Consider the following 17214-nt stretch of genomic DNA (forward strand, 5'->3'; position numbering starts at 1 on the left):
CAGGCTCTGCACACCTGTCTTTGGAAATGTTTGCCCGTTCCTCTTTGCAGCAACTCTCAAGCTCTCTCAGGTTGGATGGGAAGCGACGGTGTACAGCCATTTTCAGATCTCTCCAGAGATGTTCAATAGGATTTAGGTCTGGGCTCTGGCTGGGCCACTCATGGACATTCACCGAGTTGTTGTTGTGCCACTGCATTGATGTGTTGGCGGTGTGCTTTGGGTCATTGTCCTGCTGGAAGATGAAGCGTCGCCCCAGTCTGAGGTGGAGAGCACTCTTGTGCAGGTCTTCATTCAGGATGTCTCTGTACATCGCTGCATTCATCTTTCCCTCTATCCTGACTAGTCTTCCAGTTCCTGCTGCTGAAACACATCCCCACAGCATGATGCCAACACCACCATGCTTCACTGTAGGGATGCTGTTAGCCTGCTGATGAGCGCCGCCTGCTGTTCTCCAAACGTAACGCCTGGCGTTCACTCCAAACAGTTCAGTTTGAGTCTCATCAGAGCAGAGAGTTTAGTTTCTGATGCTCTGAGAGTCCTTCAGATGCCTTTTGGCAAACTCCAAATAGTTTTATTTCGGCTAGAATAAATATTTTTTCAATAGTCTACAGAACAAACCATCATTATACAATATCTTGCCTAATTACCCTAACCTGCCTAGTTACCCTAATTACCCTAGTGAAGCCTTTAAATGTCACTTTAAGCTGTATAGAAGTGTCTTGAAGAATATCTAGTCTAATATAATTGACTGTCATCATGACAAAGAGAAAATAAATCAGTTATTAGAGATGAGTTATTAAAACTATCATGCTCAGTAATGTTTTGAAGAAATCTGCTCTCTGTTAAACAGAAAATGGGGAAAAAAATAAACAGGGGGTGAATAATTCTGACTTCAAATGTACCTGAGTTCAATTTAGAGCTTCTTGTCAAAGCCTGTGAATACTGATGTACATGTGATTTTTCTGCTTTTTTATTTTTGATAAATTTGCAACAATTTCAAAAACTCTTTTTCCACATTAGCATTATGGGGGATAGTGTGTAGAATGTACACTTTAAACCACAGGTGTCAAACTCAGTTCCTGGAGGGCCGCAGCTCTGCACAGTTTAGTTCCAACCCTAATTAAACACACCTGATCAAACTAATTGAGTCCTTCAGGCTTGTTTGAAACCTACAGGTAAGTGTGTTGGAGCAGGGTTGGAACTAAACTACAGTATGCAGGGCTTCCGCCCTCCAGGAATTGAGTTTGACACCCCTGCTATAAAGAATAAAAGCAGGTGAAAACAGACTTCTTAATTGTTTACAGCCACAGGTTGATAACACAACAAACTTATTGTTTACTTATTCTCTTACTCTGTCTCTTACCTATTTCTCAACAGTCGTGGGACATCTTCTTCCGTAACGCTAACGCTGGCGTGGCTCCAGGTTCTGCCTACCAAAGTGTTCCTCCAATGGGGCTCTCAGGACTCTCTCAGTCGCAGGCGCTGATTGGAGCACAGCCCAATGTGGAGAAACTAGTGGAAGACCACCTGGCTGTGCAGTCCCTCATCAGAGCATATCAGGTATGAAGATGGAAATGAGGATTTAATCATGGAGATCTTCAGCTGCTGAGTTCATAGTTTTCTTCATTAATGTACACACAGCACCCCACATTCACAGAAAAACACAGAATTGTTGACATTTTTGCAGATTTGTTAAAAAAACCCTGAAATATCACATGGGCCTAAGGATTCAGAGCCTTTCCTCAGTATTTAACTTTAGATCTAATCCAGCCGTGAGTCTTTTTGGGAAAGATGCAACAAGTTTTTCACAGCTGGATTTGGGGATCCTCCGCCATTCCTCCTTACAGATCCTCTCCAGTTCTGTCAGGATGGATGGTAAAGGTTTGTGGAAAGCCATTCTTAGGTCTCTTCAGAGATGCTCAATTGTGTTAAAGTCGGGGCTCTGGGTGGGCCATTCAAGAACTGTTACCGAGTTGTTGTGAAGCCACTCCTTCATTATTTTACCTTTCTTATTTGCATTGTGAGCTGTAATGTCTTATATAAACCAGTGTGTGGCTTTCCTAATCAAATCCAGTCAGTATAATCAAACACAGCTGGACTGAAATGAAGGTGTAGATCCATCTCAAGGATGATCAGAAGAAACGGACAGCACCTGAGTGCACAGCAAAGGGTCTGAATACCTAGGCCCATGTGATATTTCAGCTTTTCTTTTTTAATAAATCTGCAGAAAGGTCAACGATGCTGTGTTTGTCTGTCAGTATGTGCTGCTGTGTGGATATTAATGAGGAAAACAATGCACTTAAATGATTTTAGCAAACGGCTACAACATAAAGAGTGGAACATTTACGGGGGTCTGAATACTGAATACACACTGTATATATACACAACCCCAAATCAGAAAGAGTTGGGACAGCCTTTAGAGTTGAGTCAGCGTGTAAGTCCTATTGCTTGTCCACAGGTCAGAGGTCATCATATTGCCAAACTCGACCCTTTGGGCATCAGTTGTGTAAATTTTGACAATGCCCCGATTACTGTGGGGCTCCATCAGTCCGGTGAGAACTGCTTGTGTTGTTGAGCACAGGGATGGGCGATATGCGCACACAATTATAGCACAATATTTTCTGCTGTTTGTTGACGAGACAAATAGTCCTTTATTTTTATTTATTTATTATATTTATTATATTTCCTTTTATTATTGGATCGTTATTTTTAATAATTTTTCTTTATTTATTATATATATATGTAGTATATTAGACCCCCTAGTTTTTCGCAAATCTGCGATGGCTGAATTCTACGCAAAATCAACAATAAGTCACTAAATTTTGAGATCCTGCAAATTCTTAATTAAACGCAAAATAACAATAAAATAATAATCTCAAACTTCTAGTTCTAAACCATTTAATCAAATTATATTTATTTCAGTTTGCAGTGAATTGTTTCAGATGACTTATAGAGGTTGCATACGCAGCGCACGGGATGTATTTGAGTGTCTCTCGAAAAATGACGTCTCACCTGTGCCCTTAAAATCCTGACATTACATGTAAGGGGGCCGGAATTGTTTTGCAGACGTGGATTTAGCGTGAATGATTTACATGTGAAGTCAATGCAAAGATGCCATTAGACATCATTCATTCATTCATTCATTTTCTTTTCGGCTCAGTCCCTTTATAAATCTGGGGTCGCCACGGTGGAATGAACCACCAACTTATCTGACACATGCTTCCGCAACAGATTCCCTTCCAGCAGCAACCCATCACTGGGATACATTCATTCACACTCATTCACACTCATACACTACGGACAATTTTTAGCTTACCCAATTCACCTGTACCGCATGTCTTTGGACTTGTGGGGGATACCGGAGCACCTGGAGGAAACCCACGCCAACACGGGGAGAACATGTAAACTCTAGAAATGCCAAATGACCCAGCTGAGGCTGGATCCAGCGACCTTCTTGCTGTGTGCCGTGAGCACTACCTACTGCGCCACCACGTCGCCACGATTAGACATCCTGCAGCGCAAATTGAGTGAATGACACTGCACGAATGGGGCGTTTGGGTGTTTAAAGTGCTTCAGACAAAAGAAAGTGTGAGCAAACATCTAACAAATGGAGCAGTGCAGACAGAAAAGCAAGCAGCTTACAATAATGGAGATTGGTTCAAAGGACATTAGTCTCCTGTTGTTTAAAGCAGCTAATCAGGCTATTAGCAGATCTATTATATCAGAAACTTGCTTTGTTTACTAAAATTGCATTTGCGTTGTAAATCTGAATATAAGTAAAAAAGCTATTATTTTTATTTCAAGTTTTTAGCTACTAAAAATCAAAATAATTCCACATTCTGCCGATTTCTATACTAAATTATTTGCAGAAATATCAATTAATGTCACAGATGTTTGTCTGGCCTGTGTATCGCCCATCCCTAGTTGTGTGTGTGAGTGCGAGTGTGTTTTTCATTCAGTGTGTTAACATTGCTCTGTGTGTTTCTCTGTTTTTCTCTCTCTGCTGGTTTTCACACTCGCTCTCACCTCCTCATCTGTCTGTTTGTTGGGTTATTGTCCTCCTTTCTCCTCTTCTTCTTCAATCTGTTGCTCTTGTTCCTGGACCTCCTGCAGATTCGCGGACACCACGTAGCGCAGCTGGATCCTCTGGGCATTTTGGATGCAGATCTCGATTCGTGCGTCCCTGCTGATATAATCACGTCCTCTGATAAACTCGGTGAGGTTTTGATATCAGGCATTGGAGTGATTTGAATCTGGCGTAATTGTTTTTGTGCCGCTGCTCATGTCCTCCATTCTTACCTGGAGCATGCATGTAGAGCTCTTTAGATATTTGCAGTGGGTAAAGTTAAGTCAGTGCTGAGTGGTGTTTCTGTGCAGTTTCAAATCATGTTTACGTTAATTACAAACTTTCCCTGGGAATGTGTGATGTTAGCCTTGTTCTAAAAGTCTGTTCATTTATTGTTTATTTATACTTAAATCACAGATAGTTACTTATTACCTGTATTGTTTATTATAATTTAAGCAAACAATTTATATATGAATTTATATAATAAATATATACAATTTTCATAGAGTTATATAAAGTTAAATCTGGCATAACTATATATATATATATATATATATATATATATATATATATATATATATATATATATATATATATATATAATATTAATAATTAATAAGAGTAATAATATATTAATAATATGAATTAATTATATAATATAATCTTAATAATTAATAAATAATAAAATTAATAATATAATAATAATATGAATTAATAATAATAATATAATAACATTTATTTAATGTTTATATATGTGTGTGTGTCAATTGTAAATATGCATTTATTATATATTGTTAGTTATAATTTAAGTTATATTATATTATAATTTAATAATTTAAGTTATATTAAGTTATATAAGTTATAATTAGTTATAATTTAAGTAAAAATTTAGATATTAATTAAATATTTTTTTACTTACATTCATATATAAACGTAACATAAATCTAGCATATTTTTGAATATAATATTTATGATAATTATTTATGGATTATTTATAATATTACAAATAATATTTATTTTAGTTTGCACCCTACCTGCACACATACAGGCGTCTGGCTTTGCCCACTGTAAATGCTGTTTCCTCATTTTATTGTATGTCACTCTTGACATCAGTAGTGTTGATCAGTGAAGCGCTCGCCTTGTCTAGTGTGATGTTGTAGTTCCTCTTTCTCTCTGCAGATTGTCTTTTTCATATCCTCCCATAGAGACTCTTATATTGCACTGGTAATTTACAGGCTGTTGTTTGCTTCTCTGTGTGCTGTGATTGGCACTTGCTTTATTTCCCATTGCAGTGTGCACATACTGTGTGTTTGTTTGCATGTACACACATTCAGCAGATATAATTGAAAACTTTATCAAGGATGAGCCACAGTTGCACATTTAGCATGCTGAGGAAGATTGTGGTTAGTTTACTCTAAAAACAATCAACGTTGCTATTTCAGAAATGTGAACTGTCAAGATGACTTGTCTACCTAGTTTCCACAGTATAAATATTTAAATAATTAACTTTTGATAAAATGTTAAATAGTTTATGATGTCTTGTCAAAACAAAGGTACTTTGAGGCAAATTTATGCTTCTGCGTCAATTACGCGCATATGCTTCGTGCGGCCTGCGCATGGGCACATAGCCCTTGCCGTCGGTGATGCTGACGCGGACCTCTCCAAAAATGTAACTACACGTCGCAACGATGCATATCACAAGCTCGGCTCTGTGATTCGTTGTAGCACTGACGAGTGTGGGTGGGGGAGAGAGCTGTGCAAACCCAATGTGTGGAGTCCTGTGAATGAGCTCTAAATGGAAACTCTTGTTTTGTGTTTACCTTATGATTAAAGTTGTTGCATGTCCGCCGATTCCCGCCTCAAAATGAGCGAGTTTGAGATACTTGTATATTAAGGTAGCGTTCAGAAAAAAACAAAAAAAGCAAAGTAACTCGACACAGAGGAAAAAACCTGCTGACAGCTAGCGCTTCGAAAGTGTGATTGCAGAGCAACACAAACAACACGTATAAGTATGAATGCGCGGCAACGCGCAGGGCATGTGCCGTGGGTCACGCCGATCACTCGACCAAGAAGTATAAATCAGGCTTTATTAGGGTCGACTCTAAATCGTCTCAAAGTGTTGACTCTGAATCGCCTCGAAGGGTTAAATCTAAATTGCCTTGTATGGGTCGACTCAGATCGCCTCGTATGGGTTGACTCTAAATCACCTCATCCGGGTTGACTCTAAATCACCTCATATGGGTCGACTCTGAATCGCCTCGTATGGGTTTACTCCGAATCGCCTTCTAGGAGTCGACTCTGAATTGCCTTCAAGGAGTCAACTCTGAATGGGTTGGAGGGTTCTACTCTGAATTGGTTGGAAAGTTCTACTCTGAATCGCCTCGAAGGGTGGACTCGGATTCGCCTCGAAGGGTGGGCCGCATCACCTGCAAGTGTCGACTCTGAATCACCTGCAAAGGTCAATTTTAAATCGCCTGCAAGGGTCGACTCTAAATCGCCTGCAAGGGTCGACTCTGAAAGGCCTGCAAGGGTCGACTCTGAATCGCCTGCAAGGGTCGACTCTGAATCGCCTGCAAAGGTCGACTCTAAATCGCCTGCAATGGTCGACTTTGAATCGCCTGCAAGGGTCGACTCTGAATCGCCTGCAAGGGTCGACTCTAAATCGCCTGTAATGGTCGACTCTGAATCGCCTACATGGGTCAACTCTGAATCGCCTGTAAGGGTCCACTCTGAATCGCCTGCAAGGGTCCACTCTGAATCGCCTGCAAGGGTCCACTCTGAATCGCCTGCAAGGGTCCACTCTGAATCACCTGCAAGGGTCCACTCTGAATCGCCTGCAAAGGGTCGACTCTGAATCGCCTGCAAGGGTCGACTTTGACTCGCCTTCAAGGGTCGACTTTAAATCACCTCTAATGGTGTATTCTGAATTGCTTGGAAGGGTCGACTCTGAATTGCATCGAGGGGTCTACTCTGAATCGTCCTGAAGAGTCGACTATGAATCGCCTGGAAGGGTCGACTCTGAATCGCCTGCAAGGGTCGACTCTGAATCGCCTGCAAGGGTCGACTTTGAATCGCCTGCAAGGGTCGACTCTGAATCACCTCTAATGGTCGACTCTGAATCGGTTGGAAGGGTTGACTCTATTCAACACCATAGTGCCTGCCAAGCTGGTGGTGAAGCTCCAGGCTCCCGGTCTTCACAGCTCATTGTGCAACTGGATCCTGGACTTCCTGTCAGGCAGACGCCAGGAGGTCAGAATGAACAACATTACATCATCAACACTGATTCTCAACACTGGTGCTCTACAGGGCTGTGTTCTCAGCCCACTCCTGTACTCCCTGTACACACATGACTGTACAGCCAAACACAGCTCCAACGTCATCGTTAAAATTGCTGATGACTCAACAGTGGTGGCCTAATTACAGATAATGATGAGACGACCTACAGAGAGGAGGTGCACACTCTGACATAGTGGTGTGAGGAAAACCACCTCTCACTCAACATTAGCAAAACCAAGGAGCTGGTGGTGGATTTCAGGAGAGAGAAGAGAGAACACACCCCCATCACCATCAACGGGACGGCAGTGGAGGGAGTCAGCACTTTTAAGTTTTTTGAAGTCCACATCGCTGAGGATTTGACATGGACTGCTTACACAGACACGGTGCTGAGGAAGGCACAACAACGCCTCTTCTTCCTCAGGTGTCTTAGGAGGTTTGGAATGAGCCCCCACATCCTTCGCTAGTTCTACACCTGCACTGTGGAGAGCATCCTGTCTGGCTGTTTCACGACCTGGTATGGAAATAGCACCAGCAGCAATCGCAAAGGCCTACATAGGACTGTGCGAACTGCTGGAAGCGTAGTAGGAGGTGAGCTTCCCTCCCTCCAGGACATCTACACCAGGCGATGCATGAGGAAAGCCAAGAGAATTATCAGTGACTCCAGCCACCCAAGCCATAGACTTTTCTCTCTGCTACCCTCAGGCAGACAGTTCTGCAGCATCCGATCACGCACCAGCCGGCTGAAGCTTCTTCCCTCAGACTATCAGGCTGATGAACACTTAACACACCACACACAGACTCTTCCATACCCCTCACTGCACACCATCAATATGTAGCATGCACTGCACTTTAACCAATCCATACTTGAAACAACACTATATACAACTATGTGGACACCTATTCATTGTACATATCGCTGTCAATTTTACATTGTCGTTGTATTTGCACTGTCTGTATTTTGCACCGTCTGTATTTTGCACCGTCTGTATTTCGCACGGTCTGTATTTTGCACTGTCGTTGTATTTGCACTATTTGTATTTTGTACTGTCTGGAGCCAGCACCTAAGCTTTTTACTCATCTTAGCACACGTGCTGCTGATGATGTGACAATAAAAGTGATTTGATTTGATTTGACTCTTAATTGGTTGGAAGGGTCAATTCTGTCTTGGTTGGAAGGGTCAACTCTAAATTGGTTGGAAGGGTCGGCTCTGAATCGGTTGGATAGGTCTACTCTAAATTGATTGGAAGGGTCTTCTCTGAATCGGTTGGATGGGTCGACTCTGACTTGGTTGGAAGGGTCAACTCTAAATCGTTTGGAATGGTCGGCTCTGAACCAGTTGGATAGGTCTACTCTAAATTGATTGGAAGGGTCAACTCTGAATCGGTTGGAAGGGTCTACTCTGACTTGGTTGGAAGGGTCTACTCTGAATCGGTTGGAAGGGTCGACTCTAAATTGATTGGAAGGGTCTTCTCTGAATCAGTTGGAAGGGTCGACTCTAAATTGATTGGAAGGGTCTTTGAATCGGTTGGAAGGGTCGACTTTGACTTGGTTGGATAGGTCTACTCTAAATTGATTGGAAGGGTCGACTCTGACTTGGTTGGAAGGTTCGGCTCTGAATCGGTTGGATAGGTCTACTCTAAATTGATTGGAAGGGTCGACTCTGACTTGGTTGGAAGGGTCGGCTCTGAATCGGTTATATAGGTCTACTCTAAATTGATTGGAAGGGTCTACTCTGACTTGGTTGGAAGGGTCGACTCTGAATTGGTTGGATAGGTTTACTCTGAATAGGTTGGAAGGGTCTACTCTGAATGGTCTCAAAGAGTTGACTATGAATCGCCTGGAGGGGTGGACCCCCGAATCGTTTGGAAGGGTCGATTTCGAAGAGTTTGCCCAGAGTTTTCTGAATTGTATGCATTTAAATCTGTTGTAGATTTAATCTGCTTGTATCTGCTCATACAAATTAGGAAAAATATTACAGTAGACAATGCATTTTGTGATGCCATTAAATAAATGATAGAGCATACTTTATAATGGTCGATTTTTAGTGCACAGCCCTATTGCTACTCATTATAAAACAGTTTTAAAAGTGCAATACTGCAGAAAACCTAAATAAAAGTGTGAAAAACATTGAGATTTATTTTCAGCATCCAGACAGCTTTGCCTCTTCAGATCTCTTTGTTCTAAGAGTAAAGCAGGCGAGTGATATTTTACAGCCTTTATGAATGTGGGAGGCTGATTGTTAGAGAGTCTCTGTGTCCGGTGAGTGAGTTTCTCTCTGTACGCCGCATTGCTCTGCCTCTCATTCAGTGGAAACGCTGCGCTCAGGGCTTTTCCTCAGAACAACTCACAGGTTCAGTTCATGTCAGGGTGTTGCGTGTATAACATTAGACAGACTGCTGTGCTTACTTTTATGTGTTTTTTTTAAAATCAATTTTAATATTATTATTTTAAAATGTGTATGTACACATAACTACAGTCAGCTTATTTTAACACATTATTTATTATATGTTGCTAAGAAATGTCTTATTTGAATTTTTCGATGAGGCAAGTGAAAGAAAAAGTCTGGGCATTTAGCCCTGTATAAGTCAGATTTTTCAGTCATTATGGTCTTAAAAAGATCTATTAAAGTCTTACATTTGACTCGCTGAAATCAGAAACCCTGTAGTCTGACCCGGTATCAAAAATGCATTTATGCAACTCTGCTTGGCACTGCCATTCTGCTCTTCACTGGATCTCAGCTGGCATATGTGGAGATTTCCCTCAATACCCTTGCCTTGGGTCTGTTTCATCCATAATATCCTGATCCTCACAGAAGGTCAGCTTTAGCCTCGATGCTCCAGCTTTAGGCTTTGACTTTAGGAAGATTCTCCCAAAGTCACCTTTGCTTGATTCCAGTTCATAATGTTTCCGGTTAAAGCTCAGGTGAAGTGCTTTAAAATCTGCATTTTAATTTCGATGTTTAAACATGCAATATTAAAACATGCACACACACAAGTCCCACACACACACACACTGAAGGTTGAACACCATATCTGACGTGGCCTGCAGTTTAGTTTAGTCTAGTTTTACTGGTGTTGCAGGATGTTTCACCGTGTTTACAGTACATGCCTGCAGAATCAAGGAGCACGTGTGTAGTTTGTGTGGACCAGTAAATATGAGAGCAAAGGTCAGAACAAACTGCAAATACGCTGCATTTCTTAGTATTTCTGTCTTGTTTCCAGTCCAAATATCTAACAGTTTTGAAACCAAGAAGCATTTTCTTATTATTTTTCAAGCATATAGTCTTGTTTTCAGAATTAATGAGTGAAAATGAAGTGAGTTTTACCTTAAAGCAAGCAAATTAATCTTGTATTTCCTTTGAAATAATTTGCTTGTTGTGTTCGTCATGCATGTTCTGATCAATACGTTTCCATCTGTAGCATCTCCTTCATGTTTCCTCTTTAGTAATTCAATTTTGAACCCAAATCTTTCCTGTTTTTTCTGCTAACACTCCTCTCTCTTCTCATGTTCTGTGTGCATGATTGTGCCGTTTGTGTTAAATTATTCTTCTGAATCATAAAAATGGTTTCCGCTAACACAGTTTTGTTTGTCTCTTGTGTTTACGTGTGTCGACTGCTGTTTTCTTGCGCTCCTCCTTCCCCATCCGTGTGTTTGCATGTCTGCTGTCAGGCTTCTACGGGCTGGAAGAAACGGATCTGGATAAAGTTTTCCGGCTTCCCACCACCACCTTCATCGGGGGCAGCGAAACTGCGCTTCCTCTCAGGGAAATCATCCACCGCTTAGAGGTACAAACACACACTTTTGCACAACTGAACCACTTATAATGCATTGCATGATATTGTTATTATGTTGACGTGAGAGCCAGCATACTGTATATGATTTAAACATACACTCACCGGCCACTTTATTAGGTACTAGTACCAAGTTGGACCCCTTTTGCCTTCAGATCTGCTTTAATTCTTCATGTCATAGATTCAGCAAGCTACTGGAAATATTCCTCAGAGATTTTGCTCCATATTGTCATGATAGCATCACACAGTTGCAGCAGATTTGTCGGCTGCACATCCATGATGCCAATCTCCTGTTCCACCACATCCCAAAGCTGCTCTGTTGGATTGAGCTCTGGTGACTGTGGAGGCCATTTGAGTACAGTGAACTCATCGTCATGTTCAAGAAACCAGTCTGAGATGATTGAGCTTTATGACATGCTGCGTTATCCTGCTGGAAGAAGCCATCAGAAGATGGAGACACTGTGCTCATAAAGGGATGGACATGGTCAGCAGCAATACTCAGGTAGGCTGTGGCGTTGATGCTCAATTGGTACTAATGGACCCAAAGAAAATCTCCCCCACACCATTACACCACCACCACCAGCCTGAACCGCTGATACAAGGCAGGATGATCCATGCTTTCATTTTGTTGATGCTAAATTCTGACCAGACCATCCGAATGTGACAGCAGAAATGGAGACTCATCAGAGCAGGCAACATTTCTCCAATCTTCTATTGTCCAGTTTTTTGGCTGGTAGGCACAACCATGCCACATTCAAAGTCAATTAAATCCTCTTTCTTCTCCATTCTGATGCTCGGTTTGAACTGCAGCAGATCGTCTTGAGCATGTCTACATGCCGAAATGCAAGTTGATGATGTGATTGGCTGATTAGTAATTTGCGTAAACGAGCAGTTGGATAGGTGTACCTAATAAAGTGGCCGATGAGTGTATTGTTGATATTATTTTGTCGTTTTGGACTAATTCTATCTTTCCTAGGACTTTAATGCTACACGGCTATGCTATGGGCTTTACATAAAGACCAGGGCCCAGTTGCATGAAAGTCTTTAAGCTAAGAAATTCTTTTAGTTTGAAAGTTAAGGGTAGCCTTAGTAAACCTTGGGTTGCAAGGGGAACATCCCAATGGTCAACTTAAGCAATTTAAGGCTACAATTAAGTATTTCCCCCTAATTGATCTCATCCCACAAGGGAAAACCAGCAGCATTCAGTAATGCATGATTATCTGCTGTCATGGCTTTACAATCAATAAATGTGATTATAATAGAAGTCAATGGAGCAAAAACAGCACCAACATCACCAAAGGGGAGTCAGTTTGTTCAGTGTATTGTTGAGTTTTGGAAAAAAGTATTTCCCTAAGATAGCTGTCAAAATAAGATTTGTCAGCACAAAGCATCACATTTGCTGACACACAGAGAAAGCTGAGGCCAAATGAAGACTCAAAATCAGCCCAGAGTGGATGAAAACGACCCAACAGCACACAAGTATTAAACAAAAACTATATTCATAATTGTGATAATACAGTGTTTAGCCATTCATATTGTAAGAAAAGCTTCAGATTAATGTGACAGAGTTCATTTATGTTGTGTGATCAGCACGTGGCTTTATTATACTACAACAAACTCACATGCACTTTGATCAGAGGGGTTATAATGCAGTTCACATGTTTATATGCCAGTTTGTTGCAGTTAAAAGCAGCTTTTTTAGGTATTTTCTAAAGCTTTTGGAATAGCGAGATTGCAAGTGAAGGATGTCAAATGGTTATTATTTTGGGTGAATTAACTGTTTATGTTAGCCATCATTAAGAGCATTTAAAATAATAGTTTGTGTGCATATGATATTTATATGTGTGTACTGTGTATGTTTTCTGATTTGTGTATAGAAATACAAACATACATCTTAAAGCTGCAAGCAGCGATGATAGGGACCTCGCACCCGTGCTCACCACCGCCTGGTGGCCTCAGGATGACACAGAACAGCGAACAACATTAATTTAAGCCGATATATATAAATAACCTGAGAAAAATCACCTGTCAGCAGGTGACGCTATAACTGTGATTCAAGATTACCATTTAGATGCCTTCAGTAGAGGAATCTTATTAACCATGTGAATTTTCAGGCAGATCGGACATTGTTTGGCTGAGTTTTAGTAACTTCTTCTTGTTTCGTGGCGAAATGTCGAAGTTTGCGAGGCCGCCATGGACACGCCCTTCGACGAAAACTCTAGATCTTCGCAATTTAACATCGCCAAGGCCTTTAGATGAGAAAATTTTGGTGTTGATCCGATAAAATCCCTAGGAGGAGTTTGTTAAAATACAACGCCTGGAAATGGCAAAAACGGCAGGAAGTTAAAAATATCCGACTTCCTGTTGGGTTTGAGATTTCGCTCCAAGAGACTTTTTTGTTGGTTTTGGCATGTTTGATGTGTGTGCCCATTTTCGTCTGCGTGCGTGATTCGTAGCTAGGGGGCAAGTCCGTCAAAAGTGCATAGGTGGTGCTGTCGAGTCATTTTGCCATGCCCACTTCCGGAAACCCAAAACAAAAGTAAATTTTCGCCACTTCTGAGGTGTTTGCAAAGTTTAGTGAGTTTTCGGACATGTTTACCCCTCAAAATCACAATTCATTCCGGAGAAGATTAATAATAAGAAAAGGAGCAATTCCAATAGGCCCATTGCACCGTAGGTGCTCTGTCCCCAAAAATACAACAATATCCCTAACAAAAGTATTACATGTATACATGTAAATTGAGTGTGCATGCTGTGTGTGTGCAGATGGCCTACTGTCAGCACATTGGTGTGGAATTCATGTTCATCAATGATCTGGAGCAGTGCCAGTGGATCCGGCAGAAGTTTGAGAAGCCCGGAGTGATGCAGTTTACTCTGGATGAGAAGAGGACACTGCTGGCCCGTATGGTGCGCTCCACCAGGTCTGTGTTCATGCAAAACTCAATTCAATCTGAAAGTACAGTTGTAGTCAACTCTTGTGAATTTTAAATTCTTTTTCCAATATTTCCCAAATGATGTTGAACAGATTCAGGAATTTTTCACAGTATGTCTGATAATATTTGTTCTTTTGGAAAAAAAAGTCTTGTTTGCTTTATTTTGGCTAGAACAAAAGCAGTTTTAATGTTTTTAAAACCATTTTAAGGTCATTATTATTAGCCCCCTTACACTATATTTGTTTTGGATTGTCTATAGAACAAACTGTTAAGAACCACTGTTATACAATGACTTGCCTAATTACCCTAACTTTACCCTAATTACCCTAGTGAAGCCTTTACATGTCACTTTAAGCTGAACACCAGTGTCTTGAAGAATATCTAGTCTAATATTATTTACTGCCATCATGGAGAAGTGAAATCATTTGTAAAAGATGAGTTTCAAGACTTTTATGTTTGGAAATGTGTTAAAAAAAATGTTCTACACAAAAAAATGGGGGAAAAAATATACAGAGTGCTTAAAATTCAGAACGGCTAATAATTCTGCCTTCAGCTGTATATTTCTATAGCACATTTAAAAACAATCGCTGTTGACCAAATGCTTCACAAAGTCAGAAAATTATCAAATTAACATAAACACTGGATCATATTGAAAACTCCACCCAAAATTTGACCTTAATGAGCCATTTATATAGTTTAGAAGAAGCCATAAACTGTAAAAAGCAAAATTGAGCAAAATCTCTTTATGTTTTGACATTGTAAAAGGTATATAAAAACATCCTGTAAGTTTCACAACTCAACACTTTGTGGCTCCTCTAAAATCAGTTTCAAAAAATCTGACAGAATCTTTTTTCTTTTCTTTCTTTTTCTTGTTTTTGCTATTTCTGCACAGTATATTGTTTATAAACCGATAATAATAATGATAATAATAATTGCAGATTTTTGCGTAATGAATTATAGGGGAGATAGTAAAGGAGCAAAATACTTTGATATAAATTAAAAATAATAATCAATTCAACTTTTGTTTTGGTTTGCAATGCAAATCTAACAGAGCACTTGTTAAACAAAGCTACACTAAGTCTCTCATATAATATGCACTAAAAGACAGAAAATATTACTGTCTAAATAGGCAAGGCAGGTTTATTTATATTTCACATTTCATACATGGTGGCAATTTAAAGTGCTTTACAAAAACAGGAATAAAAGATTAACAGATTTGATTTTTCACCTAAGGTCGGGAAGTTAAGCTTTACAGCTCTAATTACGTTCTCCCCAATTTCAACTCCCTTCTGGCAGTAAATCAAACCACCCCTGATTTATACCTCCTCCCGAATTAGATCGCTTTAGCTAGCCAAATGTAATAAAAGGTCTTGATCTTAGCCAGAAGCCAAGGACTTGAACCCCTCCGCAACAGTTACCTGTGCCCAGTCATCGTCTCAGATTTCACCTATTGTAATTACGCTGCTATCCCACAGAGACAGATCTACGAGTATGGTGATGGCCCGATATTTTAACAGCCCAATCAGATACAGTCTTTGCAAATTCCAAAACACCGGTGTGTCACAAATATCATCTAAATATTTGAGGATTAGTCTAAAACATTGCTGTAGGTAATATAAAAACTGAATAAATCTATATTATATACACACTTATATATTATATATAAATGTACATTCATTCATTCATACATTGATTAAATAGACTTTTATTCTGAATTTTGTGCAGCATGGTGTCTCAGTGGTTAGCGCTGTCGCCTCACTGCAAGAAGGTTCTTGTTGGTGTGGGTTTCCTGCGGGTGCTCCGGTTTCCCCCACAGTCCAAACACATGCGCTATAGGGGAACTGATGTACTAAATTGGCCGTAGTGTATGAGTGTGTGTGAGTGTCTATGGGTGTTTCCCAGTACTGGGTTGCAGCTGGAAGGGCATCCGCTGTGTAAAACATATGCTGGAGTAGTTGGCGGTTCATTCCACTTTTCACAAAATGTCTCCTAAAAGCTCATCTGACCTCAGAGATCTACTCAAACTGCTCCGCCTAAAGCTGGATAAAGGTCACTGGAAAAATGTGATCGCGTCATTTGTTTACAGATTCCACTTGCGTTAAATGATGCAATAACACGCTTCTCAGTGTTTTTAAAGGATGTTTGTGATGCTTTCTGTGCCGTGTGTAATGCTGCGGGACAGGTTTGAGGAGTTCCTGCAGAGGAAGTGGTCATCAGAGAAGCGTTTCGGCCTGGAGGGATGCGAATCTCTCATTCCTGCGCTCAAAACCATCATCGACAAATCCAGTGAGAACGGCGTGGAAAATGTCATCATGGGGATGCCGCACAGGTAGAAGATCTGAAGGTCTATTCACACAGGATTAGCATTAGCTGAGGACCAGCAGGCTGTTTGGTATTAAAGGGGAGCTATTGTGCTCCTGTTTTTGCTTGATGCTTCTGTCAGTCTATGTGGCTCCTGTAGCTGTTCATCTAGAACTCCACATCTATAATCCTCTTAGTCTATGCTGACATTATCTTCAGCAGCTCAAACACTCTAATGGCTAATGGACAGACGGCTGCTTCTCACTCAGGGCTGCTGATTATGCTAATGAGATGGAGAGATGTGCACTAGTGGGCGGGGCTTTCCCCCTCTGATGACACATACAAAGGGAGAATGTCAATCACAGTGTTTCTACATCAAGTCTGATTACAACAAACACGTTGATCATTAGAGGCTGGAGATATTCACACACTGCTGACACACAACTGGGTTTAAACCCCTTATAAATGTGATTTCTACATAATAGGTCCTCTTTAAAGTCTTTAAAGTGGAATCAAAATGTACTATGCTTATTTTGCTAGCGCACATTGTTATTTTTTGGGTGAACTATTTCATCTGGGCAAGTTATTCCATTAAAAAAAGTTTGTTTTGGGAATCTCCAGACACAATATTCTTAGCCACGCCCCTTTTACTGTTAGTTTGCTTTGAGGGAATTATGCATAAAAGGAAGCCCCGCCCCCTACTCAATATTCTGTTTGAAGAACATCAACATCCTAAATTAAAAGTCTGAAGTCACAGGCTTCATTTATCCAGTGTGAAAGCATCACATGAAGCTCAGATACTTTCTAAATCACACAAGGTCACCAGCTAACACTAATCCCATGTGAA

General features: G+C 40.6%; 2 protein-coding genes across 13 annotated transcripts in view; both read left to right on the forward strand.

The window, feature by feature from the left end:
- Positions 1-17214, forward strand: part of myo18b (myosin XVIIIB) — an 880426-nt gene that overhangs the window by 847004 nt on the left and 16208 nt on the right. The gene's annotated exons all lie outside the window — the stretch shown is intronic.
- Positions 1-17214, forward strand: part of ogdhb (oxoglutarate dehydrogenase b) — a 59180-nt gene that overhangs the window by 12416 nt on the left and 29550 nt on the right. For 8 of the 12 annotated variants that reach the window (XM_087271284.1, XM_087271282.1, XM_087271285.1 and 5 more), the window contains exons 3-7: positions 1378-1560; positions 4114-4216; positions 11012-11127; positions 13900-14054; positions 16249-16395. In XM_087271284.1, coding sequence (XP_087127410.1) covers positions 1378-1560; positions 4114-4216; positions 11012-11127; positions 13900-14054; positions 16249-16395 — 704 coding nt within the window. Of the gene's footprint in view, positions 1-1377; positions 1561-2458; positions 2553-4113; positions 4217-11011; positions 11128-13899; positions 14055-16248; positions 16396-17214 lie in introns of those variants that run through there. The other 4 variants (XM_087271290.1, XM_087271291.1, XM_087271292.1 and 1 more) reach the window with 2 other exon arrangements.

Source organism: Danio rerio, chromosome 10 (genome assembly GCF_052040795.2).
Source record: "Danio rerio strain M-AB ecotype USA chromosome 10, GRCz13ab, whole genome shotgun sequence".
NCBI lineage: Eukaryota > Metazoa > Chordata > Actinopteri > Cypriniformes > Danionidae > Danio > Danio rerio.